The following is a 26,786-nucleotide window of genomic DNA, read 5'->3' on the forward strand; positions in this document are numbered from 1 at the left end:
TAACACAATAATACAATTAAAATTAAAAACAAAACTAGACAGTGGGGAAAAAAAATCTGAAACATGAGTAACTAAACAACTAAATCTAATACTAAATGGGAAACGTGTGCAAGAGATCTGTATTGCGAATTAACGGTCAAGGAGTAATGAAGCACTCAAAAAAGAAGAGGTTCAGACTTAAATGAATCCTTTGTGCTGTTACTCACAACCTCCTTAGGTTGGATGTCACTGTTTTTGGATGCATGCAGCACAAGGACTGTGACAAAATGAACAGCCACAACCTGATGATACAACCTGCAAGAGAAATCTATGACAAAAAAAAAAAAAAAAAAACTGAATTACTAAGGACTGGGCTCCACTCCCACTTAAAATTTCTTTGAGTGGCAAATGCAATGTCTATTTATGCCTTATTCTACTTCCCAGAACCGACTTTGTAGCTAAGAATGCATGCAGCTATGTCTCACGGCTGAGGTCAGCCTACCCTCACAAATATGTCATGTAAACGAGCGTGGCGTCCCGTTTGCATCTCCTTCCTTACACAGCAAGTGGGGAACAAAAAAAAAAAAAGAAAAAAAAAAAAAGAAAAAAGAAGAAAAAAAAAACCCTCTGCTTTTTCCAAACCCGAATGACAGAGTTTGGGTTTGTTTGTTTCTTTCTTTTGTAGTATCAGAATTCAAGTGTCACTTTCAAAGTAAAATATAGTAAAATACGCCAAAATATACCGATAACAGCTGGAAATACTAAACGCGCGTGCAGCTCCTCCCAACTCATCAACAGCGGGGCGCGCGGGTATCGCTCCGCCCACACCTAAGGGACCCACTTCACCCTCCCCCACCCCACCCCCACAGCGAGAAAAATGGCGCTCGAGGAGGACTCGGACGGCACAACACCGCCTCCGAGGCCCGGAGCGTGTCCAATCGCAGGCTGCCGCTCGGGGCCACGTGATTTTGCTGCGAATAACTACAGCTCCCATCATGCACCTGTGTGCGCGGCAGCTTCTTCCATGTCGTCACTTCCGCCAGTCCCAGAAGGCGTCGGGCGTGCTGCGGGAAGGTCGTGCAGGGGAGAGGCCGCCGTGTTCCGTGTCGGTACCATGCTGGCTGTCGGTGTCCGTAGGTTCACTACCTCCGTCCTCCGTAGGAGCCACTACGAGGATGGGCCTGGGAAGGTACTGTGAGGGAAGGAGGTCTTAGTGCTGCGGAACGGTCTGATGATTCCGGGCAGGAATGGGCCTGGAGGGGGATGGGGAAGGGAAAGCGGGGGGAGAGAAGGAGGGAAATCGGGCTGCTGTCGGTTGTAGGCTGAGGGGGAGCAGGCAGGGAAGGAAGGTGGGAAGGCGAGAGACGGGAACGACGCGGCGCTGGTGGCCCGCGGGCAGGCTTAGCTCTGGGCCAGCCCCGCCGCAGCCTCTCCCTGAGGGAGCGGGGAGTGTCTTAGCCTCGTCAGGTGTCCTGAGTGCTGCGTAGGGCACGGTGCAGGCCTGGCATGGCGATAAGTAAGCGTGGGATGAGGTGCAGGCCCGGCCTGCAGCGGACTTGCTCAAGGTGAGTGTGTCCCATCGTCACCCTCTGCAGAGTTTTGTATGTAATTGGAATTGCAGGCCTTGAATAGCTAGGTCGTAGTTGTCCCATCGCCTGTTCTCTAGTTAGCAATGAGCTGTGTAGTTTCATTGTACTGCTGTTAATGACTGCAGCAAAGCAGGCTGCTGCCAGTGACTTCAGTGTCCTTCCCTGTAGCCTTCTATGGTACAGATGATGAGCTTTGCAGTATGAGTAAAAACGATGACGCTGTAAACGCTTTCTGATGTGCTATTATGCTCCAAGGGTTCTCTTGAATTCTGTATCTAAAAAACTAGATTTGTACTTACCTTGAGAAATACAGTCTCTCCTACAAAGGTGGTTAACTATTGGAACAGGTTGCATGGAGATGCTGTGGGGCCTGTATAGTAAGCAGTGGACTTTAGGACATCTACAGTTGATTGGTCAAGGTTTTGTGCAGGCCAGTCTTCTTTGGCCTATGTATGAATTGGAAGGGTTTTGGACAAAACAACTTCTAGAGGTCATATCCAAGCTACTGTAATGACTGACTGGGTATTTAAGCATGAAAAGAAGGGGGTAATGGTTGGGGGATTAATTTTTATTATCAGTTATAGTCCTTGTGTTAGTGCTCTGGGCCTCTTACTATTGTCATGCAACTGAGAAAGTAATTAAGATGTATTATATTGATTGCAGAACAAACATTTATCTTTCTTTTCTAGAATCTTCCATTTTCTGTGGACAACAAGTGGCGGTTACTGGCAATGATGTGTGCATTCTTTGGAAGTGGATTTGCTGCCCCTTTCTTTATTGTCAGACATCAGCTTCTTAAGAAATGAAGGGGAAAAACTGTATTTACACTTACTGGGTAAATGATTTTGATGTTCTAACATAGTAAAAACTGAACTAATCTGAGGATTGAAGAGCCTAACCTTATTTACAGCATCTCCCAGACTTCTTACTTATATCAGTTTGTGGTTTGCATTTCCAACTCAAATGATGCATGGGCTTCAGTTTGCTTTACTGGAGTACTGAAGTCATTGATATGTGAACCTTGAATCCCCAAATGTCAACCTCCCTGATTATAGCCTTTATAGCCTGCAACTGGGCTAACGGGTAGTGGAGTCCAACTGATTTGGACAGTAACTGTAAAATAAATAGCCATCTTTGAGAAAACAAAGCTGTACCTCACATAATATATAGAGATATCTGGCATATATGATGTGAATGAAACAGTATGAGAATCTGTGATACTGTAAACGCTTTCTGATGTGCCAGATAAAACTCAGCAGAAAACAAAATCTTCAGCTTCAATTCAGCCATTTCAGAACAATCACAACATCAGCATGGTGCGAAAGTACACTTAAAATAAGGGACTTAACATCAGATGCTATGGTAACTGGTGCTTGCTAGTGATACTGATAGACCAAACAAGCTTTAGCCATTGTTTCCATTCTGAAAGCATGCCACTTTAAAGTGGAGGGCTGTTGTAGTTTATTTTAAACTTATTCCACTTTACAGAATTAATAGCACCAGGCATTTCTAATCTGATAAATGTGTAGTTTTCTTTTTTTGAGGAGCTGGGTTGACTGAGCTAGTTTTTGGAAAGAAATAATTATCAGTGAAATCTCAGTTGGAATAAATTGCAAAGTCATTCATATCACCTGTGTAATTCTTTTGCCAGTCTTATGGTTTTGTCAAAGTTAAATTATACTTTTATAGGTGCAAAGGTACTTTACTAGATGCAAAGGTAATACAGAGTTCTTAAACTTGTTAATTCTTCTACGTTTTCTTGCAGAGTTGAAGTCTTCTATACAGCAGCTTAAGTGGAAAAAATATCTGCAGTTGTGTACCATGCTGGATATGTCTAAATAAAACTTAAATCTGAAATTCCTGGATGGTGTATTTTGTGAAACTGCTGAAGTGATTTTTAAAACTGGTCTGTACTGAGAAACCTTTCAACTTGCAGTATATTAACATTAAGTTAAATGCTAATTTTTTTAGTTCTTAAATTAGTTCTTAAATTAGGGAGATGAAAAAATCCAGTCTCAAAATTGAATTTGGGCTTAAAAATTGTAGTTGACTGCATATACAGTAACTTAGTAACTTTGCTAAAGCTATGTGATCTTTGATAGTGTTCAAACTACACTGAAAATAATGACCTGGATAGATCATTGCCATTAAGGCTGACAGCAAGTATACTTATCACTGTAATCCATACTGCGGAATTTCTATTTTCAGTATTTCAGGCTGACAAGAATATTTATTCGTCTTTGCTTCTATACTCACTCATTCTACCTTGAGCAGGAACATAAGTGCATTTCATTTGTCTTTAGGCTCAGGTGATGTAGCCATGACAAGTTTAGTAGCAGTAACTACAACACTGACTAGAAAATGCATTAATTATAAAAATCATATAGCAAATCATATAGCTTATCAAAACTTTATAGTACTTCAAATTGGTAGGTGTTGGAAAGAATTGATAACTGCAAGATTGCAGTTGTATTCTCAGTGTGCAAGATCATGCCTAACATCGGGCTTCTGTAACCAAAACAATCTTAAGTGCTGATGAGCAAGATTAAGAAACTACTTGCAGCAGGGAGGAGGATGATGTGTAAACTACCAGTTCTGTCAGCATGGGAAGGAAGTCATTCTCCTGCACACTTTTCTTGTGACTACTTCATTGGTTAAATACAGTGTCTGAAAGGTACTAGCATAACCCAGTAATGGTTACTTCTGTAAATAATGCTTTTAAGTATTATGAGTTGCTTTCCTCGAGTGAAGTTTTCTGTTTTCCTCTCTCTAAAACCCTTCTGCTTGTAGTACAGTATATGATTTAGGTTGCAATATCTGTCAGTCACTGAACTGAGTGGCTGCTTTGCTCAAATCTGTACTAATACTAGTTTCATCAAATACCATAAGCAGAAAAGTATATGTGAGCAATAAAACATTAGTTGTAACTAATATTTGGGTAGTACATTCTTGTTCCTACTGGTGCCTTTAAAATGCTACTCACTGGCATTTGAAGAGACTGAGCTGGGAAAAGTAGAAAATAGTAGTCTGTTTTGCCAAATCTGTCAGAAAAGTTAAAAGGAACCTTTCTGCAACATGATGATTTAAATAAATAAAAAGTTGGGAGAGAAGTGACTGAAGAAAAGATTCTGAGGAAAGATGCAAGCTGTGAAGGATTCAGTTGGTAAAAATTTATCATGGTGATATGTATATATGCACAGTTTGTTCCTTGCTAAGCGTGCCATTACATTTAGAAGAATGTGTATTTATGGTGGGAATGTAATGATGTGACACTGGGAATATAAAGGTGGCTGTGTCTTGGTCATGGTGCTGGGACTTCTTTTAGTAGATGTTGAAGGAAACCTGGATGGATCTTATGCAAAAATCAAAATGGAAGCTTCTAGTTTACAAAGTGTTGCCTCCTGTTGCAGATCAGCAAGCTGAATGTACTTAACAGCAGTTTCCATAGTGAAAATGTTCTTGTACAAGGCAAGCCTAATAGAAGCTTGTTACAGAACCATGTATTTTTATTGCTAAGAGAGACAACTTAAAGAGTATGTTTACATACTCCTGTCTCATCAAGTCTGCTCAAAAGTAACTTGCATTGTCTTTTCCCTCTTAACTCCCAGGTCCTTGATGTATTTGAAGAGAGTGAGCATATTCTGTGAAATTTTATCTCATGAGCTGTGCAAGCCAGTGCATTTAATCTGTTTAATTTTAGGTCTTCTTTTTTCACTTTCTCTGTACTTTTTCTAAATTTTTTATCAGGGTGGTTAAACAGTTATTTTAGATGAAACTTTAGAGTCTCATGATGGATTTCAAAACTGTGATGGTATTTTTTTCATAGCGGTGTTACATTATGGATCATAATCATTTAGGAAAAAAAAGGCCCTGGGGCTACTAGTTAATAAGCTTAGAAATCATGATTCTGCTTCCATCCCTGCTACCAGCTTATAAAAATTACCAGTATGAATCACAGTAGCCATAAACATAGATTTTCTTCCATTTTACTTAATTTATGTAAGGAATACTCTGTGGTAACAGTCTGAGCTTCCACTGTGCTGGTGGCTGTCGCCTACTTTTACCTATTTCTAGCCTTCTGTACTGATATAAACTACCTCTTCCCTTTTTCAAATAAGCTAGCTTACTAAATGTAGCATATTAGTAATATGCTCTCATCCAATAAATTGTCATTTGATAAAATTATGCTCACATTGTCCCTTTATTAAGAAAATTTAATAGAACTTTCTAGGTTTTTAAATCTGCCCACTTGTGTAGGAGGTACTGGTGGCCATCCAGAGATACATGGCTCCTATCAATATCAGTATATACTAAATTTAGAGCTAGATTTACAGATTGCATTTGCTCTTCTGCTGTTACTGGAATGCATTTGCTTATAATCTAAATTCATTCAACTTCCCTCTTGAATTTTTTTTTCCTCATACTGTTTTTTTTCAGTGATTCTGGCCTTAGTCTTTTTTACTTTCCCTATTCTGTTTCTTCCTGAATCTTTCTAGTATTACTTGCTAATTGACTACTGAATGGTTGAGCCAGAGAAACTTGTTTGGATTTTTAAATATGTGTACCACTAATCATTTTTGTTGCATGCTCCCTTGTATTCCTATCTTCTAATGGTGGAAAACTCCATCATAGCAAAAAGCTAGAGCGCTGCTCTGGAAACATTGCTCAATTTGAAATAATAATGCCTGACTTGAACAGGTGCTCGCTGAGTGCCTAGGTCTTCTGTTTATGTCCCATAGAAGAGACTAGGCCAGTTCCACAGCCTGGCAGCATCTACCTTGTACCATAGCAGAAGGTCGGGGATATTTGAATTGAACTTGTGAATCAATAATTTTTGCTGACTTCAGAGGAGCCAGAATCTCATCCAGAAATGACTACTCTATACAAATTCTCATCACAGATAGTTACATGGATATACCTAATCCTGAGTGATTCCAGACAGACAATATACATATGTATGAACAAACTAATAACTTAGTAGCAATAATTGTTATCAAATTCATTAAACAAGAAATAAGTTTTGAAAAAACATTGGGTAGATTCCATCATAATTAATTATACAGTAGTTTGAGTATACATAAGATGAAGTACTTGTTTTTTAAAATAACCCTTTGTGTTCCTTTTAGGACATCTTCAATTGATAAAAGGTAAATCAGTTGAGAAACTAGAGTAGAAAGGTAAAGCATGTACAGGCTTGGTATGGTAGGCAAAAAGCAGTACATGAATGGTGCTTCAGTATCATTAGAATTATTCATAAGAAACAAGGCAGCAGTTAAAAGTCATCTTTGTGAATGATAACAGTTTGCTTGCTGGATGTCAGTCAAAAGGATAACTTTTCATGGTCCCTGATCCCAGATTATTACTTGTTTTTTTTCTTTTTATAATTTCTCTTTACTAAGTCTGTTCTGGCTCAGACTCAAGGCTTTCACTTTTTTTTCTATAGAGGCTCCTACTTCAATATGTTTCGGCTAGATAACAGGAAGAAGTTTTTTTCTGTGAGAGAAGCAAGACACTGGAACAGGTTGCCTAGTGAGGTTGTGGATGCCCCCTTCCTTGGACACTGAGTGCATCAAGGCCAGGCTGGATGGGGCTGTGAACAACCTGGTCTAGAGAGAGGTGTCCCTGCCTACAGCAGGGGGTTGGAACTAGATGATCTTAAAGGTCCCTTCCAACCCAAACCATTCTGTGATTCCATGTTAATGATGTTAGTTAGTAGTCCTCTTCAAGTTTTTAATCTAAGTCTAAGAGGGCACAATTTAGAAGGCATTCTTATGTTTTGATATCTGGATTTTTTTCCAATTTGAGGATCTTTCTGGCCTACTTTGGAACATTAATTTTTCTCTTTCCCATAGAGACAGCTAAATGTTCCCAATGTCTTTATTAAGAGTGTTCTGAATCAGGTAAATCAAATATTTAGATGGAGAGAGGAAGAATGAATCAAGAGGCTGGAAATACTTAGAAGAAAAAAAATACTATACTGGGATAGGATGGCAAAGCAGCACTCCAAATAGATTTGCCTGATGATTTTATATATCTGTCAGGTGTATAGGGTAGCCAATTCTTAAGCAATGTGATAGCAGATGAGATTCAGTTTTGTTGGCTAGATGGTGATAACGAGGTGGTTTAAAGTTCTTGTGGAGGTGATGTGTTCTGAATGAATTGTGATTACACTGGCATGAAAACAGCTGCTGTGTGAGCAGTAATCAAAAAGGCAGGGAGAGAGTTAACCTCTTATAAAGAAAGGAATGGAAAAAATAATTGCAAATATCCCAAAGACATTGTGCACGTAAGTCGCATGCCATTCCTTGAACACAATATGCAATTGTATTATTCCATTCAGGTAGCATATTGATGGATGCAAAATAAAAAGTATCTCTTAATTTCAGACATGGAAAGTTTCAGCATGATGAAAAAGAAAATTATTGGAACTCTTTTGTTAAGAAAAGGACAGGAAAAATATATTCTGTCAAATTTGTTCGCATCTGAAAAATATTACTACTTCCAATAACAGTAATTCACTATTCACACCTTCAATCTGTGACTCCTGAAGTGTGACATGGATATAAAAATATTATTTTATTTTTAAACGGGGAAGGGGGAAGATGGAGCTTTGACTTTGAGCTATACAGTATCAATAAGCTATACACTCCTCTGCAGGAAGTTAGTTTTAAGTGGAAGGGAGGAATAAAAGACTTATGTTCTGTTACATACATATATATGATTTAATGGGAAAAAAAAAAAAAGAAAAATATATTGGTTTTCCAGATGAAATCATGCTGGATTTCTGGTTCAGCAACTACCTTTGTTATGATGTATCCTTTTCAAATCCAATTTCCTGAGAAGAATGAGTATTAGATGGAGAACAGAAGTGCCAGGCTTTATCTAGTTGTGACTTGAAGCACCTGGTGTTAGCCCACATTGAAGACAGGATGCTGGATTTGATGAACCACATCTTTGAACTGTTGTGATCAGTCCTTATATGACGAAGTTGTATAATAGTACAAGAGAAACCTACATTAAGGCTACTTTCTCCTGCTTTGAAAGTTAGAATTTGAAAAGTTGTTGATAGTCATTTGAAATGATACATTGCCCCATACAATAATTGGAGTATGAATTATAAACAAAAAAATATATATTTTTATTACTAATTAGGTAGTTTAGTAAAGATTCAGAATGTTTTCTAATGTAAGTTGCTGCTCTTTTCCTTTTACTTAATTTATTTGTTCTTTGACTGGCCAGAAATTTGTTTCCTTTATGAGGTTAACATAGGAACATGAAACAACCTTGAGGTTTGTAAACAAATTGAGCTTGAGGAAGAATATATGGAAGCAAGAGTTGTGGTTGCTGTGACAACCAAATTAGCAGCCATTCTTGTAGAACGTAAGTGATGGATGATGCTTGAACAGCATTGCACAAGCCAACTCCTGAGAATTATTTTTATTCTTCATAGACAAAGGTCATGTATGCAGTGTATTTCACTACCTTGGCTGATTTCCAGAGTCTTGGTGCAGTGATATAAGTGAATATTATTTAAAAAGAAAGAATGAAGTCACTAATTCTGTTGCCACCACCTGAAAGAAAATGATCTTTGTCAATTTTATGACCAAGAAAAGTCAGGTATAGAGGGATCAGATGATTCACCTACTGGATCACAGCAGGGCTAGGGTACAGGCCTGTCCAGTGCTGTTTCAACCTGCTCCCACCTCACTGGGTTATGTTAAATAGCTGTAAGTATCCCATACAAACATGATATTTGTGCATCAGAATATTTAAGATAAAGTGTAAGTGCTTAATTCTCTTCCTTGTTTAACCTGAAATTGCAGTAGGTATCAGAGGAACACAATTATGCCTTAGTTTATTATTTCTAAATTAGATTTGTCTCCAATTATCACAAAAAAAAAAAAAAAACAAAACATAGGTAGAAAAACACATCTGCAGGTTCAATGGGTATATGAATTTGAAACATTCTTTAGGACAGCACTGACTCATTTTTGGGAGATCCAAAATGTACTTATGAAGGGACCCTAAGACCTTTTGTGAAGATGGGAATGCATGCAATTAATCACTTTTCCAATTAAATACAGCACCAAGATAGAACTGCCCCTCCTTTGGGGTATCCATAGGCATCATCAGAGGCAGCTGTGTTAATGGCCTGGTCCTGCAAAATGCCGCCCTCTGACTGCACACCTGAGCCTGTTTGCTCTGATTATAGCAAGAAGATAAATGTTAGTTACTCTCTAGCATGATATGTTCAGTAAGTTTGACTTGCATTTAAATGAGTTTAAAAATAATAGTATTTGCTGGAATTAATGTGATCCACTGCTCCATTTTCTCATTCAGCATCCCATGAATAATATTAAGTTCTTTTCTGCTGTTGTGCCACCTTTTCCATTAGCTATGTAGAGCATGCAGCTCTTTGAAAAATGTCAGTGTATAAATAGTGTTGCTGAGAGCCTAATTAAACCTCTAAGAGCTAGCAACAAAATGTGGAAATGTACCTTGTCAGTGAAAATAAAATGTGTGTAAAAATTGCGACAGGTGGTGGAGGGAGGTGAAAGTGTGATCTGAGGTTCTGGGTTTTCTTCCCCACAATTTTGTGTGCATGATTAGAATTCAGAATTGCTCAAGTGTTCCTTAGACTAAGCATAGCAGAAAAACTGGTCCATAATTCTGGGCTAAATGTACTTTCAACAAAAGTAAAGATCTCATCCTTGGGGAAGGAAAACCTGGTAGCTGCTAGTCTGCTGCATCAGTCATTGTTGATATTTGCCTAAATTGAGCTTTGCAGACAACCAAACTATTATATCTTGCCTGAAGCAGCAGCACGATAGGAAGAAAAATAAGCAAACATCTATATACAGGTCATTAATATGAATGAGCAATTCTCTTTGCATGCGTTCATGAACCATCCAGATAATTGAAAGTGAAAGCTAAAGATCTGTCTCGCTGAAGAAGATCCATCTCACTTAGCCCCTGCCTGATGAAGCTTCCTCATGGCAGCCTGCAGCACCATTGCCCTAAGAGGAGGGCAGCCAACTGTGAGCTCCCGGGGGCACACATGTCCCCTGTCTCCATACCTTTCCCTGTCTCTGCTTTCCTCTGACTCTGACACTGTAAAGAACTCTTTACAGCCAAGCAGTAACAGTTTTGCTGTTAACTCACTACAATTAGGCGGTGTATATGCCTCTCAGAGCTGGGCCCCTTTTCAAAGGGTAGCACAGACAGAAAGGATATAGCCAAGCATCATTTAGCTTGTCATCAGTGTCACCCCCTATATCAACCCTATATCGGTTCAGTGTAAATACACCTCTGAAATCAATGTATGTAAACCAGTTTGCCAGTTACACTTAATTCTATCAGAAAACAAAGCAAACAAGCAATATATATATACATATATATGAGTCTCATTTCATCTAATTTTTTTTCATAGTAAGAGCAGTAGGGCACTGGCGCAGGTTTCCCAGAGAAATGGTGGAAGCCTGGAGGTGGTGACCCTGGAGACATTCAAGGTCAGATTGGATGGGGCTCTGAGCAACCTAATCTAGCTGCAGGTGTGTAGAACACCAGCACAGCACTGGGGTAGGGAACTGGTCCTCTCATCTCAGAGATAATCAGAGTGCGTCATTTGTGGCATGAAATCAGGAGCCATAGCTAAGGTAGAGACCAAGTTTAACTGCTTTTAGTCTTTCAGTATTCATTTCATTATAGAAAGCCAACAGCTTGGTATTCTGGCAAGAAAACATGACACTTGACACTTGCTCTAGTCAAAGATTAAGTATAGATGTAAACAGATAAAATTTATTTTTATGTGAATCACAGAATCATAGAATGGCTTGGGTTGAAATAGACCTCAAAGATTATCTAGTTCCAACAGCACCGCTGTGGGCAGCATTGCCAAGCTCTAAATTAGGCAGCAGATCACACTGACCAGGCCCCATCCAACCTGGTCTAGACTCAAATCTCCTCTCTCCTAGGAGAAGGCCCTAACTATCTCTCCTATTAAACTTACACAAAAAATCCTTGAAAAGTCAAGGTGCTCAGGGAGGTGGTACTGAGAGGACAGGATCATGAGTCAACCCTAGCAAAGCACACTCTCAAGAAGCTAAGAGAGATCTCTGAAAACTGAATTTGGGTCTCTCACATTCTGCGCAGCAGCTGCCCTGTGTGGGGAGGTGATTCCGTATGCTGCTTTCTCCTGCTAAGCGTGGACCCCCTTCAACAGGCATGCAAACACCCTCTAAATCACATCATGCAGGAAAGAAAATAGCTGCAGATCCTACTTCAAAAATGACATTACTTTCAAATACAAATTCTAGAAGGATTTGTGAAATTGTAGGAGAAGAAAAATACCAGAGACTGAAAACATTCACTTATTAAACTTCTTCAGAAGTTTTCAGTTCAGATTATTACATAAAACCTTTGGTCTCCCTTAGAAATCAATGACTTTGAAAAATTATTGACCAAACTAGTGTAAGAAAGGTGAGTTTATTGACTACAGATGGAGAAGAAAAACTAAAAGAGTTGAAACCATCAGACTAAAGATGAGAAAGTGGAAGGCACCGCTGGATGAGAGGTACTAAGACTGGAAAGGCCGGCACTTAACAAAAATCAGATAAACTGCTCTGTGTTCAACTACCAGGTGAAGAAAAAGTTTAAAAAAAAAAAAAAAAAAGAAAAGAAAGAAAGGAAAAGAAGGGAATGATTTGGGTCTAATTTGGGTCCCAGGTATTTCTATTCAGTGCTCTATTCCCTAGCACCAAAACATGAATCTCTATTGTGCTGTTTGTTTGATCTGAGGCATTGTAAGGCACACTGGTATTTCTGGGAAAGAGGAGCAGTGCTACAGCCTCTCTGCTTGGATTTCAGTGGCATGAAGGAACTGCTATGAAGAAGACTGGAGCAGGGGAAATGTTGCTGGAATTCCTCCCAGCCTTGCTATCTAAGTCCTGAAGGTTTTTGTACGTGGAATAGTTTTTACTTTTCCTGAAGAAACAAAACATGATTCTTATCTATAGTTCAGTTGCTACTACTTTAACTGTTACTGAATTAGGTCACCTATAATTATCTGAGAAATGCAAAAACAAAGCAGCTGCAGTGCATCTCCTAGTTTCTGGCTTGTATTTTCTAAAATACTGGTGCAAATATTCATTTTGAATTCTCTATGTAAAGTTGTTCAGATAGGCCCATTTTTCAGAAAAAGCTGGCCAACCCACTTCAGGAACACCAATTAAGCAGAAATCTCTCCTCACAACTGGAAGCAATGACTGAAAATCATTTAGGGGAAAAGAAAAAAGAAAAAAAAAAAAAAAGACCTGTGTATTAAAAACAGTTATTTTGCTGCTTACGCTCAATCCTCCAGTTTTTTTATTTCATACGAATCTGTGTCAAATCACAGGCCATTTCAATAATACATGAAAACTAAAGTTTCTCCATTTCGTGCAATCCTCATCTCATGAAACTCTTTTTGAGCCTTTTCCCATTTGATGCTATCTGATTGGTTGATTGGCTCCCATTCAACTGCTGATACTTACAGTTTTTCCAGTCTTTCTGTAGAACTCAATAGTCAGAAGCACTTTAGGAGGCAATATGCCACCTGGCCTTGTAATGTCTCTGCTACTTGCACAGGATATCAAAATTCACCACTCTCTCCCCATCCATCATTCTCTTCTGCAGGCTTTTCTGACACATTCATCTTAAAAAGACAGTAAATTTTGCAAGCAAGGAAGACAGATCGAGATTCACAGGGATGTTATAGAGCTGCAGTTTGAATCTATGGGGAGAAATGAGAAAAGCCAAAGTCCCACTTGAGCTGACACTGTACACTGTGGCATCAGACAACAAATGAGACATTTTTTAAATATGTCAACAGCAAGAGGAGGTCAAAGGAAAGCACTGGACTGATACTTGGAGTAAATGGTCAGCTAACCAGAAAGGAGAAGACAGAGTACACAATGTTATTTTTGCTACATTACTTGACAGCCAGATCTTGACCTTCTCAGATCTCAGATAGGAAGACTATGACTGAACGAGCAGTGGCTTTCCATCTGTGATCACCAAAATTGTAAGGATATGGTTGTATCAGCTCAACCTTCATAAATCCATTGGGCCTGACAGGATTCAACCTTGAGTGCTGAAGGAATTAATGGTCATTAGAGCTGGATATTTCTCCAAATTCTTCACAATTCACCAAAGGTCATAGGAGTCTAGCCAAAGAAATACCCATCAACAAAAGAGAGGGCCCAGGAAACTACAGACCTGTCAAGTTAAACCTCAGTCCCTGGTATGGTTATGGAGAAGATTGTCCTGGGGAACACTGCAAAAATGCCCTTAACGAACAAAGTTACTATCAGTCAATGTGGGTTCACAAAGTGAAATCTGACCTTAGTAATTTGATCTCCTTCCATGATAAGGTAGATGAATGGTAGGTGGTGGGTGTATTCTTTCTGGATTTGGACAATGATACCATCCCTCACAGAATCCTTCTGGACAAATTGTGCACCTGTAAGATGAAAAGGACCACACAATGCTGAGTGATAAAGTGGCTCAACAATAGAGCTCACAGGATAGCAGCAAATGAGGGTATACGTGGCTGGTGGCCCATTACTGATGGTAGTTTGTAGGGCTCAGTTCTAGGGCCAATTCTGTTCCAAATTTTTGCCAACGATGGATGCATCCTTGACATTTGTGTTGATGATAGTAACTGGGGAGGTGCTGTTGACTTCCTTTGGGGGTAGGGGATGGGGTGGGTGAGAGGCCTTGTGAAGGGATCTAGATAGATTGGAGCACTGGACAGTCATCAGTGACATGATGTTCAACAGTGGTAAAGGCCAGATGCTAAACCAATGTCAGATACAGGCACAGATGGGAAACAGGTGGCTGGAGGGCAGCTCACTAGGAAGAGATGTGGGGGTACTGGTAGCAGAGACTAAGCATGAGCAGTGTGCCTGGGCAGCCAGGAGACCAAAATGCATTTTGGGGTGCAATAAGCACAGCACAGCCAGGCAAAATATGTGATTCTCCTGCTATATTTAGCATTGGTGGAGCCTCATCTTGAGCACTGTGTGCCATTCCATCCTCCATAATATAAAAAGGCCCTTGAAAGCATCCAGAGCAAGCACCAGATCTGGTGATAGCGCTGCACTGAGAGGGTGAGGACATTCAGGTTGCCCAGTCTGGAAGAGAGAAAGCCAAGAGGTGACCTCACTGCTCTCTGCAGCTCCCTGAGGAGGGAAGCAGAGGGAGATGCTGGGCTCTGCTCCTGAGCACCAATGGCTGGACAGGAATAGCACAAAACTGCTCCAAGGCAGGGTCGAACTGGGCACTGGGAAACATTTCTGTACGTTGAGGGTGGTCAGACTCTGACACAGGCTTCCTAGTATGATGGTGGAAACCTTGAGTCTGTCAAGTGTTGGGGCATTGGAATAACGTTCTCAATAACATGCTCTCACTTTTGGTTAGCTCTGAAATGTTCAGGAAGTTGGACTTGATGATATTTGAACTATCCTACTCTACTCTACTCTACTCTACTCTACTCTACTCTACTCTACTCTACCCTGCTACTTACTCTACTATTGTTCTCTAAAGCATTCAAAATCCGAAAAAGGGCCAAAGCTCTTTGCTCTTATTCCTTTGTGATACTGTCATGCTGCAAAGTAAATGTAATTTTAAGCCGTAAAGGATGACACTGCTGAAGTCATGTAAAGCAGATTTTTAGAGCAGAACATAAGTAACTTAGGAATGATCATGCTTTTCTTGCCAAGTATTTTTAGACTTGGGAGAAGATAATTGCATTTCTTGAAATGCATGCTGTACTGAGTCTGACAGGAGTTCGCTTCCCAGGAAGCATCTGGACATCACCTACTGATGTGGAGTAGAGAATAAATCTTCTTCACTTTGTTTCTGTATATGACCTTTGTTGATTTTTTCTTTTTTTTTTTCTTCAAACAGCCTTTGTTCTGACCCATGAGGTTTTTCCATCATGTTTCTTCTCTCTGTTTTGCTGAGGAGTCAGTGTGAGGGAGTGGCTAGGTGGGCATCTGATGATCAGATGTAGTCAATCCACCACATATGCATATTCTTTAAAAAATGCTGAATTCCTTAAAAAGTGTGGTAAAAAAAAAAAAAAAAGTGGTTTCTTTTTACCATTGGAGCAATAAAATGTCCATTAGATATAAGGGCAACTAGATAAGAAATTCCTTTGAATTCCGAAGGGACTTTAAAACATTTGTACATGGGAAAAAAAGCAAAACTATGTCACTGTCTTATGACACCATTTTATTTACTCCTATTTGATGAATATTTTCCTAATAAACAATTTCCTTCCTTTTTGTAGTTTGGGTATGTTGTTGTAAGGACAACAATTTACAAAAGTATCTGAAGTGCATGGATTTGCTTTGTGTTTCAGATAAATAGTATTAACTGGGTGAGAATTAATATATTCAGAATGAAGAAATTGAAATTATTTGTAAAAATTTCCTGTTAACATTTTCACCTATTCTGCACTGGCTACTCACAAACCCCACTTTCCTACAGCTTCCTTCTCTGCACAAAATGGCCACATACTTAGTGCTGCAAAATTCAAATAAATGTTGTCTAATCCTTACTCAATTTCTTTGCTCAGTCCAAGTAGCCTTGTATAAAAGTCCAAGGGATTACAGTCATCCTCATACCTCTTATTTTCAAAATACAGTGTTTTAACATCACTGTACTGCTCTAAGAAAACTTATAATAAGAAGAAAATTGATCTACATACACAAGTGTGTGGAAAAAAAAAAAAGATTTATTGGACAAATGTCAAAGTAAAGGGAAAGAAATCCCAGTAAACTATCTAGCAGACACAAATCAGCAATTCAAAGAGCAGTCAGATAAGCACAGCACTTCTTCATTTGGTGAAACTCAGAATTTGAGGACTTTTCATAGAGGTTTGTGTGATTGCTTGATTCCTCTGTAATTCTCAAAAATTGTTAGATGTCTGGCTTCCCTAATACACTGCTAGTGTCTAAAGCAGCACCTGCCAGGAAAAAATGACCTTTCTACCAAGAATACAACTGCTACTTACACCTTTTTAAACGCTGACAAACTTAGATGAGACCACCAATTGCACCAAACCAAACAAATAAATCAAACTGTATATGTGCGCCATCAGATGACTTCACAGCCTCTGATGAATAAACAATTGAAGTCATAATTGTTTGTGCAATCCTGCAAATGTCAACCAAATCAAACATCTGTCACACCAGATAAGGAAACGTGACTCGTTTGACATCCTTAGCACTCTACTCAGTCTTGAAAAGGTCACTCAGATTTTAACAAGCAGTGCTTAGTTTGCTGGCTTCTAGTAAATGATCATGTAGTGGCAATAAAGCAATGACCAAATTTGGTTCCCCTTCAAATGACATATTTGATTAAGATAACACATCATATTCAGCACAATCTGTTTCATGTTTTTTGGATATGGTCTAACTCTTTCAATTACAACCGACTTTAAAATAAAAATATTTTTACCAAACCAATCCTCTTAATTCCCTGTCTCATACTAGCAAAATATGCAGAGCAATCCGGAATGGCTGCCTTGGAAGCCACCAATTGACAACAACAAACAGCATACAAAAGCAGCATTTATTCTTCTGCTGCCTTCACTGGTAACAAACAAAATCCATACACAATTCAATCGTGGCTTCAAGCCACCAGCTACAAGCAGGTATTGCTCATTTGCCAAGAACACAAAGACTAACCACCCTTTTGATTGCATTTTGGCTTTCTGTACCAGGCTCCTTGATTCAGTCCTGAATCCTGTCAGGAATGACTCATGGCAAGTACTGCTTGTTATCCTCACTGACCTACACAAAAAGGCTGTCAGGACAGCCCAGAGAGACTCTTTGCACAGAGCTATTTAGCTGAAAACTAATCTTTTGAAACCATTCTCAATTACCTGCATTATTCTCCTGTTGGCCTGTACCCAAAATAATTACTAATTTCAGTGAGGGAGAGACATTTGGGATGAACACAGAGCAGTATGGAAAAGAGGATCATTCTTGTTTCAGCAGATGGTGCTAAGGCATGGGCTGCAGCCCTGTGATGGTTCAGTCAGCTTTTTGTTTTATGCCTATTGTAATCTAATGCAAGAATGTGATGCATTGGCTCTATTTGACCATAAGAGGCCTTACAAAGTTTTAATATTTCTGCTACTGGTTAGCTGGTTCTTTCTTCTTACAAAAAGGAAACTCATCCTGAAATGTACTATTTTATAGGGGATCAAAATAATCAGCATGTTTTGCAGACTTGTTGGCAGGGTAGAGTTAACACAGATGAACAAATTGGTTGATTGTGTTTCTGGACAGCTGGTGGGAATTGGCCCCAACTCCTTCCTCTGTTCTTCTCCCAAGTATTTGCCTCTTGAGCCAACTCTGGGTGCTGGCTCTAGAAAATCATTTATAATCTATGGGAATGATGTGAGAGGATAAAACAGTATTCTTAGGAGGTATGTGTTTTGTGTAAAGGTGAATTTGAGGTTCTTTGGATGTCTAAATTATAGAAGGAATTTTACAAATCTTATCCACACTTTTCAGTCAGACAATAGAGTCACCAGCGCCACTGAGATTGATGCTACTTACAGAATGATTTTTCATCCCAAAAGAATTACAAAACACTTCATTAAGTCTCAGTTTATTTCACACCTGCCAGTAAATGGGAAATGTAGATTACAGCCCACTGTGCTATGTTGATAACTGCTCCCTTGGGGGAGGACAAGCAGGTCTGTGTGTCCACTTCATTCCTGACAGGCTTTCTTGGAGAAAAGAGATTGAATTTTGGCTGGTACTTAGCTAACAGAATAGCCAAGGCTTGCCTGGATTGCTAGCAGCTTCTCTCCCTGCCTTTTCCTCTTGTTTTCATGTTTGAGCTGGCCTTGACCTTTTCTACTGTTAAGACATAACACACAAGAAGTTGTTAAATTCAATGCAGAAACTGGCATCACTGTGAGGAGCTGGCCCACAGAGTCTGGAACTGCCCATTCACATGATTAGCTCATAAGATAAGTATTTGTTTTGTACGACACCCTTCATAGAGAGCCATTTTGCAGTTGCAGAGATAAGTGACAGCACAAGTGATCAATTCATTCAGAATTACACCTTAGGAAGAAATGACCCCTTCAGAAATCTGAATAAATGGTCAACTGGAATCTAAAATTATTTCTATAAGAGGAGTAAAGATATATACCTTCAGAATAGATCAGATTAAATCAAGAGTCTTTCTTCAAAATCAATCCACATTATATGTGTAGAACAGTACAATTGCAGAAGCACAGATGGTCCATTTTTCCCCATGCATGGGGGAAAGTGTAGCTGGTGAGGAAGGCTGTGGGTAGGAAAGGTGTAACTGATGACTTGAACCCAGACTAGTGGTTAAAATACAGACAAAATATTTTAAAAATTGAAGAACTCGGTCAGCGTGGAATTCCATTTAGCAGCAAAACTAATACTTTTTACCAGGAAACTGGATAATCAAAAGAGCAATATAAACCATCTATAACACACAAGGACTGTGCAGCCCACAACTTCTGTCTCATGGCAAACATGATCATTGAGATACAGTCAGTCTCAATACAGCCAGGCAACATCTGTTGACCAGAAACTAAATAGTTACTACTTCCTAATCCCACAACTTGAACCCTATTGTTTTGTTTTAGGTGAGTTTTTTTGTTTGTTTTTGGGTTTTGGGTTTTTTGTTTTGTTTTGTTTTGTTTTTGGCAGATTGTGAAATTCTATTGCAGAAGACATTGCATAGAAAGTGTGGAAGAGTTAGCAAAATGTTTAAACAAAATCAGAGACATCAGGTCCATCAATACAAATTAAATATGGTGGCTACAATTCAACACGAACTCTTGGCCATAAAGAAGAAACCTGTGTGGAATTATCGCAAGAGAAGATCTCTTCATAATTCTGCTGCTGACTGACCTACGAGAGAGGATACCAAATTAAGATGACCTGGGTCTGAGCCGGTAAGGGCGTTCTTCAGCAAGCTGGTTTGAATATTGAATCTTAAACAACCAGCTTCTTTATATGCACCTTTAAAAATCTAATTCTGCTTTAGATCTGGCAAGTGCATGATTAATCTTGATCAGGAAGATATATTTCTCTTTGTTTAATATTTTTAATCTTAATTAAGGTCATTTTCTACTCCGAGCCATATTGCTATTTCATTTACTTAGCTGTAATGATTAAATCTAATTTGCTACTCTGTGAAATCTTAATCCTACTGAAGACTAATGGCTACAGTACACAGTTCAGTTAAGAAATAGATTCACCACATAACCTCCATTAAGTAATTCCATTTATTTCAATAAAACTAGTTGGCACATGAAAGAAAGAATCTATGGTGTTCTTTAGTTTCCAGAAATCATAAAAATTTTAATACAAGCACTCAAGAGATGTTTTGACCTCTTCCTGAACATACGATTTCTCACAGCCAGAAGTCATGAGAAAAATTTCAAAACAAATCCAACTCGTAAAGTCTGTACTTGAAAAAAAAAAAAAAAAAGTGAACTACATAATGTGCTTGATCTTTTTTTACAACTACAGTGTTCTCCCCTTCAAATATATGAAATGTCAGCTTGAAAGTACAGGGAAAAGTGTCTCCATATCCACAGCAAACATGATTTCTTGGAAAAAATAATGAAAGAAAAGCCTATTACTAATAAAGTATTCTCACTATAATCACATTTCCTTCATTACCTCCATATTTTAGGTGATATAAAAGGAGGAACAATTATTACCTTGTTCACTTTGATTTATTTGGCTCAGTACCTCCTAACTTAGGTAATGTAAAATAAACTGTGCTACATGGGTCATTTATTATGTGATTTAATAAGATGCATTTTATTTCTTGCCCTCCGGGAAACATATTTGTTTGCAAGCACCTGGCAAAAAACATTTCTTTTGTTGATTTTCTTCTTTCATTCAGTAGACTTCAACCCACATAGTAATTTAAACCTACAATACACAGGTTGTCATAATGGCAATCTATTAAAACAAGACTTCAGATCCTGCAGAAGGAAGTGGTGCTTGCATGCCAAAAGAAGGAAGGTCATTACTACAAGGCTGACTTAAATTCCTAAATTCCCATGGATATGCCCTTGTAAATTAAGACATGTTCTTTCCATTGCCTGAAACTGTTAATATTTTTCATTAACAGTACATGCTATTTACAAACAATACATATATATATTTATATAAAACAAGAAACATGAGACAGACCTCAGGGTAAAATGCTAGGAAATTGCTTTTCTGAAAAACATGGGCAAATTTACTGGTCTTAAACTTATAAAGTCATTGTGGGGATACAGGTCTTGATTCCGTGGCTTTTAGGCTTTTTAAGTAAGTACTCATTTTCATCCATTTGGTGGGAATAATTAGCTAAACTTCCTTGATGGCACGAGATTAAAGGAGCTGACATTTTACATGAGAATATTCCATATATTGTCATACTGATTACAGGATGCTAATGTGTTGTGCCTCAGGATCCATCCCTGCATTCATCTAAAGCTTGTACAGCTCTATGTGTGACCAAACAACAGGTGTTCTAGTGGAGGTGACTGCAGCCCAAGGAGCTCAGAAGGCCCTCTGCCAGCAGGCTCTGCTTGAAGGGGGTGCTGCATGCACCTACACCTGCTGGGAAAGTCCTTCACAAATGCTCTGTAAATACGTCCCTACTGCTACAGCCATGTTACCCTGCTCTGAAATAGCAGGAAACCTGCATTTTCATATTCAAGAGAATGTTTGCTTGATTTTTCTAATGTATATTATACTAATTGAGAATATTTCTAAATAATCATTTGTCTTTGGGTGTTTGTATTAATTGAAATGTCCGGCAGCTGGGTCTTTCCCTTTCCCTTTCCCCTTCCCTTTTTCTTCTCTTTTCCTTTCCCTTTCCCTTTCCCTTTTCCTTTCCCTTTCCTTTTCCCTTTCCCTTTCCCTTTCCCTTTCCCTTTTCTTTTCCCTTTCCCCTTCCCCTTCTTTTCTCTCCAGATTAATCACATTTTATCCATTTTCAGGGAACCAGTTTTATAGAATTCTTCTGCAACATGCAAGAGGAAGCCTACTGTTTTTCTGAAAAGAAATTAAAATTATGTATTTCCAATGGTCTTTTATTTGTTTACTTGATTGTTAATATTTGTTTGCAAAGCTCCCCAAGTTTCAGATTCACACAAACAAGTATACAGGTAAAGTATTTACTAATTTACTAAATTCCAGCTAATTTTATTTCCTCAGGAGACAAGTCTATGGAAGCAATTTTTGTTTCTTCTGTTGCAGTGATAACATCTGATGCTATATCCCCTGGCAGTGTTTATGAAAGTCAAGTAAGAACACACTAAAGCACTTATCGAATGGGATATGTAATTAGTACATCAATACAGTCACATAATCCATAAACATTTCCCTTTCATAAGCTCTTATCACATTATCACTGATTATTTAGAAAAATCATTAGTGTTATGTGACATTCTTCCTATATTATTTTTAGCCTTAAGTGCAGTTAAAATATGCTGAGGATCAGGGATATATGATGGGGAGCAATTTGAGGCAAGAATGGTAATGGAGTAATTGGACTCACTTCAAAGACTTACAAGTTGCAACACCATTTCACAACCTGCAGCCTACACACATCTGGCCCAGGGCTGAATGGGAAGGAACCTCTGCAGTGTGCCAGGAGCTGGGTTTGCTCATCCAGCCAATTTGCTGTGCTGAATAGTTAGAGCAGGATGGTTCACTTACTTGAAGGGCACTGTGAGCAAAACCATATTGAAAAATGTACATGCTAGACTGTTCTTGTGAAAACAGAGGTGCCTAATGTGCACATAAGATACAATAAAATCTTTGTATTGATGCAAAACATTGAAAATTCTTTACTACAAACATCTCTTGATACAGTTCACCAGCAATCACACGAAGTCCTCTGTAAAATCCCATTACTCACTGAAATTAGAAAAATGAATTCTTGTAACTCCAGGGGGAAATATAAGCAGTACCAAGTGGATGTGTTGATGCTGCTCTCTTACACAGGCAACAAAAGATTATGTTTTGTTAGTTTGCTACAGCAAACTTGACTGCAGTAACAAGTTCAAGGGGACTAAGACAAATGGCTACAAGCAATTATTTATGGGTAGATTTTATTTCATCTCCCTTGAGCCTGCTACAGTTGGGTTTACTTTAATAAAATAATAGGAAGCTATCTTATTGTCTGGCTCAAAGTTAGTACTGCACTTTCAGAGAAGCTAATCCTATCTCGGGTTCCCTGCTGAGCTGTTTTAACTGCTAATGTTTCATTCTGTCCCTTTTAAAAGACATGTCATGCCACTTGCATTTCTCTGAACTTGGTGGGGCAGATTTACTGCTGTGATGGCACAGGGCATGGGGCAGTCACAGCATGGTCCGGGCTGGCCTTGTGTGGCCTGTGAACTGTGGAGTGGATATGGCTGGCCTAGGCATTAGTCAAAGAAAGACAAATCCAACATGATCACAGATTTGTTCTGCTAGTCCTACTGCTGCACTGGAAGATGAACGAAATCAGAAGATTACTGTTATCACAAGCCCTTCTTGCCAAAGCCTGTGGAAACGAAGCAGGTCATAAAAAGCTGATCCACACTAGACAAGCAAGGCTGTTCAGCCTCTGACAAGGTTTCCCCAGCCCAACAGTGTGAGGCTCCAACACTGCTCATCCCTTCAGGTCAGTGGCTGGCAATGCTGTTCACTTCATTAACAGCTGTGGGTAACACTAACAGCTAGAGCTAGTTAATCCTGGCCTAGTGGCAAGAGGAGATGGCATCTGAAGGCATCCTTCCATTTCTTACCTGTGACAGTGGCTTAGTTCTGTGACCAAATTATCACAGTTTCTTACAGCAGAGGCAGGAGATGTAAAAAGGTCCTATAGATATTATGGGCAGCTTAGGACATGCTTAAGTAGAAGCCAGTGAAAACTTGCTATACTCAGAGCCAATCTATTGTTAGAGAAAATAAATAAAGCAGAAATAAATGGGAGACTGCATTACTAAAGCTGAAGTTGAATTCTGACAGAGCAAAACCTCGCAAGCATTATTTTGTCTTTCTTTCTCCCTGTGTCCTCAGTTCTGGCAGAACAGGACAAATTAACAACATGAAAGGTTTCATGTTGGAGGAAGCAGCAAAGCAGCCTTGCTTTTTTCAAATGTACATGATCTTATTTGCCACCACTGTACATTTAGGGTCTTTTATTTCACTGTTTAAAAATGAATTACCATACTGTTGTGCCGTTTCTATATTTATGCCATTTCTAGTGTCTAAATGACCTTATGTCTTCTAAAAACATTCTCAAATGTAGACATGCTGTAATCTAACAAGTCAGTACATAAGAAGTTTTTATTGCTTTTTGCAACATTCAGAAAGGAAACCTTTTCCACTTGGAGGCATGGCACCTTATTTCCCTTATAATGACCCAACATGCTTCCCAGTCACTCTGATTTTTTTTATTTTTTATTTTTCATGTGAAAAAAATCACCAGAAAACTTCATGTGAAGAGGGCCAAGTAAGAGTTTATTGCCCTCACATGGCACACAGCAAAAAAGGAATTGGTAAATGCGTGCAGTAGACATCTATGGTTGATGGAGCAAGATTGAAAGAGTGATAGTAAATGTTGGGAAAGCACGAAGATTAAATATTATTCTCTAATAATACAGTGATGTGATTTTTTTCCTGGCTTCTTTTCCTCAGCTGACAAATTTTTTACTGTTAAGAGCATGAAAGAAATAATATGAGTAATGTTGGAGGCAGCTCTCACCACACTGTCCGAAGAAGGGAGAACCTCCAGTTCCATGCAGAGCTTGGAACACCAACCAGGTACAGTGCCAACAAAGTCCTCTGCAGCCTCCGTGCTTCCAGGGACTGAAGGAAGTAACATGGTGTCTTGTAAGCCCAGCACCTCTCAATGCATTTCTATAACTGCTTTGCAGGATGTATGTTTACTCGAACAATATATTTTTGGCACCAGCATGAGAATTGGTTTGACTTTGTCACTTGGATCAGTATTCAGATTTTCCTGATTAATGTAATGGAACAGAGTCTGCTTCAGTCTTCAGGCTACAATCAAATCTAATCCTCAGAGTTTATTAGCAATAGTCAAAGATCTCAACAAAGTAACCTAAGGTAGAAATAAAAGTTCCTTTCAAACTAAGACTCATAAAATTGATGATTGCACATTCCCACATTTTTTATTTGGTCAAGCAAAGAGCCATCAAGAGGCTGCTAGAAGCAGCTTCCACTGCAGGCTGGCATAGTTTGTATTGCCGCCACCTTTATCCATAGAGCTGGAAGAGAAAACTATTTCTCTTCCCTGTTAGTGTGCACGGGTGAGTGTGCTGAGCTACTAAATGCCTGACACTGGTTGCTATCACAGTCATGCTGCTTTCCTCAAAAAGAAAACAGGAGAAGCTTTTCCTTTAACTTGCTACAGATGAGTGAGATTTTAGCATAACCATATACTGAGCAGAAGTGATTTGTCCTTTCTTTGGTACACTAAGTGTTCTGCAAGTCTCATAAATAATTTTTAAAGCTACCTACTGTGATAAAATATGCAGTCAGACACTGGCTGAAAATACTGTGATGTACTGATATTGAAAACTCACGTCTCAGATCATATTTTCGTTCTTTTACCTGATATCTTCCTACCTCCCTTTTAATTCCCGTGAAAACTGAATTTGTTTATTGTGCAACATCCATCAGAGTTTACAATATGTAGATTATCACCGGCAGGATGGCTGCGTTTAGATTAACATACAAAATACCCTGTGTACAGACAGAGAGTGATACATTCATCTTCTCTGAAGACATTAAAATGGTGAACTTGAACATCTTATCTTGTTCAGTCATTTTATTAGCTTTTTGTGTGTGTGTGTGTGTAAAATACAGTATAATATTAGTCTCTGCAAGATTATATCTCAACTCTACTTCATTTTCCAGTGATTTATTACATGGCAGAATAAATCCAAAGCATAGAAACTGCTTGTCTCGGCGTAACATTTTGTCAGATAGTATCGTTTCAGTAAATATTGTTTGTTTTCTTTTCAGAAAAAAAAGAAAAAAGAAAAAAGAAAGAAAGAAAAGGAATATGCATTATTCTGAGAAAAATTCAGACTGCGAGTATTTCCCTGCTAGTCTATGAATTTGGTGGAGAAGGAATTGAATCCATACTTCATACCTGATTAAAATGAGTAACAAAACAATCGAAGTGCCCGGTGTGATTTTTAAGCATTATTCTTGCGCTTGTTTCTATTTTCTTGGCAAATGGTGCCCTCTGCAGCATGCCTTCTGCATCTGCATGATCCTGAGCGCAATGTGCTCCTCGGACCCTTAATGCGCCTGGTGAGACGCTGTGCCAAAAGTATATTGCACTTACTTATACGGTGTTTTTCAGACAGTACTTTAATTATTTTTAATAATTTTTAATAATTTAAGTAATTATTAACTGTAACTCATATGGGATCCTTATGTGTCACAATAAACACTCTTAACACCTTTAAAGGTATTACTTAATTTTTTTCTTTTTTTTTTTTTTTACTTTAGTGGGGATTTTTCATTAAATCTCAGTGTATGCTGTAATACATACTTTTTTTTTTCTATTAAATCGTAAGTTATTTTAAAGAAGACCTTTCAGTCATGATAACGGAGTCTAGTTCAGTTATTTTCTTTTTCTGAAACAGTCCCTCATCTAATGTACATAATTTATTTTATAATGTACATAATTTATTTTGCAATGTACAGCCTCTTATTTAAAGAGAAGTTTTGATCTCTTACTGAGCCTTGATAGCATCTGATTCATAATAGAATAAGTTCAGGCAAAGAATAGAGATTTGCTGGTATCAGAAAGCTAAGAGCTGTTGGACAAACATCTGTCAGGAACAGTTCAGCTATAGCTGAGGCCAGAACACTGACTCATGAAGTCACCTTTTCTTTCCAGTCTCTTCTTTTATTGTTCTATGAGAAACTTTGTTTGACGAAACCTCTGTTACTGTGTCATACTGCTACAGCAAAGATCGACATGAATTCCCATACTGAAGAGCTGTAATTATGCCAAGGCTGCTCCAAAAGTAATGCTTTTTTTTTTTTTTTTTTGGCCCATGAGGTCAGAGGCAGATGTTGGCAGGAGAGGCTGTACCTTCCCATCAATATCCCATTACATGTTGTTGCTGTG

The 26,786-nt window shown here is 38.7% G+C and overlaps 1 protein-coding gene, 1 long non-coding RNA gene and 2 other non-coding genes across 7 annotated transcripts in view; 3 read left to right on the top strand and 1 right to left on the bottom strand.

Annotated features, from left to right (window-relative positions):
• Positions 1 to 1,022, bottom strand: part of LOC116217548 (uncharacterized) — a 135,373-nt gene extending 134,351 nt beyond the window's left edge. For all 4 annotated transcript variants that reach the window (XR_014880485.1, XR_014880486.1, XR_014880484.1 and 1 more), the window contains exon 1: positions 723 to 1,022. This is a non-coding gene — a long non-coding RNA (uncharacterized LOC116217548). The remainder of the gene's footprint in view (positions 1 to 722) is intronic.
• Positions 997 to 3,425, top strand: COX7C (cytochrome c oxidase subunit 7C). Its single transcript, XM_085213516.1, has 3 exons — positions 997 to 1,168; positions 2,258 to 2,403; positions 3,334 to 3,425. The coding sequence occupies exons 1-2, from the start codon at positions 1,004 to 1,006 to the stop codon at positions 2,372 to 2,374; spliced, it is 282 nt and encodes a 93-aa protein (XP_085069642.1). The 5' UTR covers positions 997 to 1,003; the 3' UTR covers positions 2,375 to 2,403; positions 3,334 to 3,425.
• LOC116217572 (small nucleolar RNA Z39) lies at positions 1,746 to 1,808 on the top strand. Its single transcript, XR_004162265.1, has one exon. It is a non-coding gene; the product is annotated as a small nucleolar RNA Z39 (small nucleolar RNA).
• On the top strand, positions 2,748 to 2,809 carry LOC116217570 (small nucleolar RNA Z39). The gene has a single exon (XR_004162264.1). It is a non-coding gene; the product is annotated as a small nucleolar RNA Z39 (small nucleolar RNA).
• Positions 3,426 to 26,786: the final 23,361 nt, after the last annotated feature.

This window comes from Meleagris gallopavo, chromosome Z (genome assembly GCF_905368555.1).
Source record: "Meleagris gallopavo chromosome Z, MGAL_WU_HG_1.1, whole genome shotgun sequence".
NCBI classification, from domain to species: Eukaryota; Metazoa; Chordata; class Aves; order Galliformes; family Phasianidae; genus Meleagris; species Meleagris gallopavo.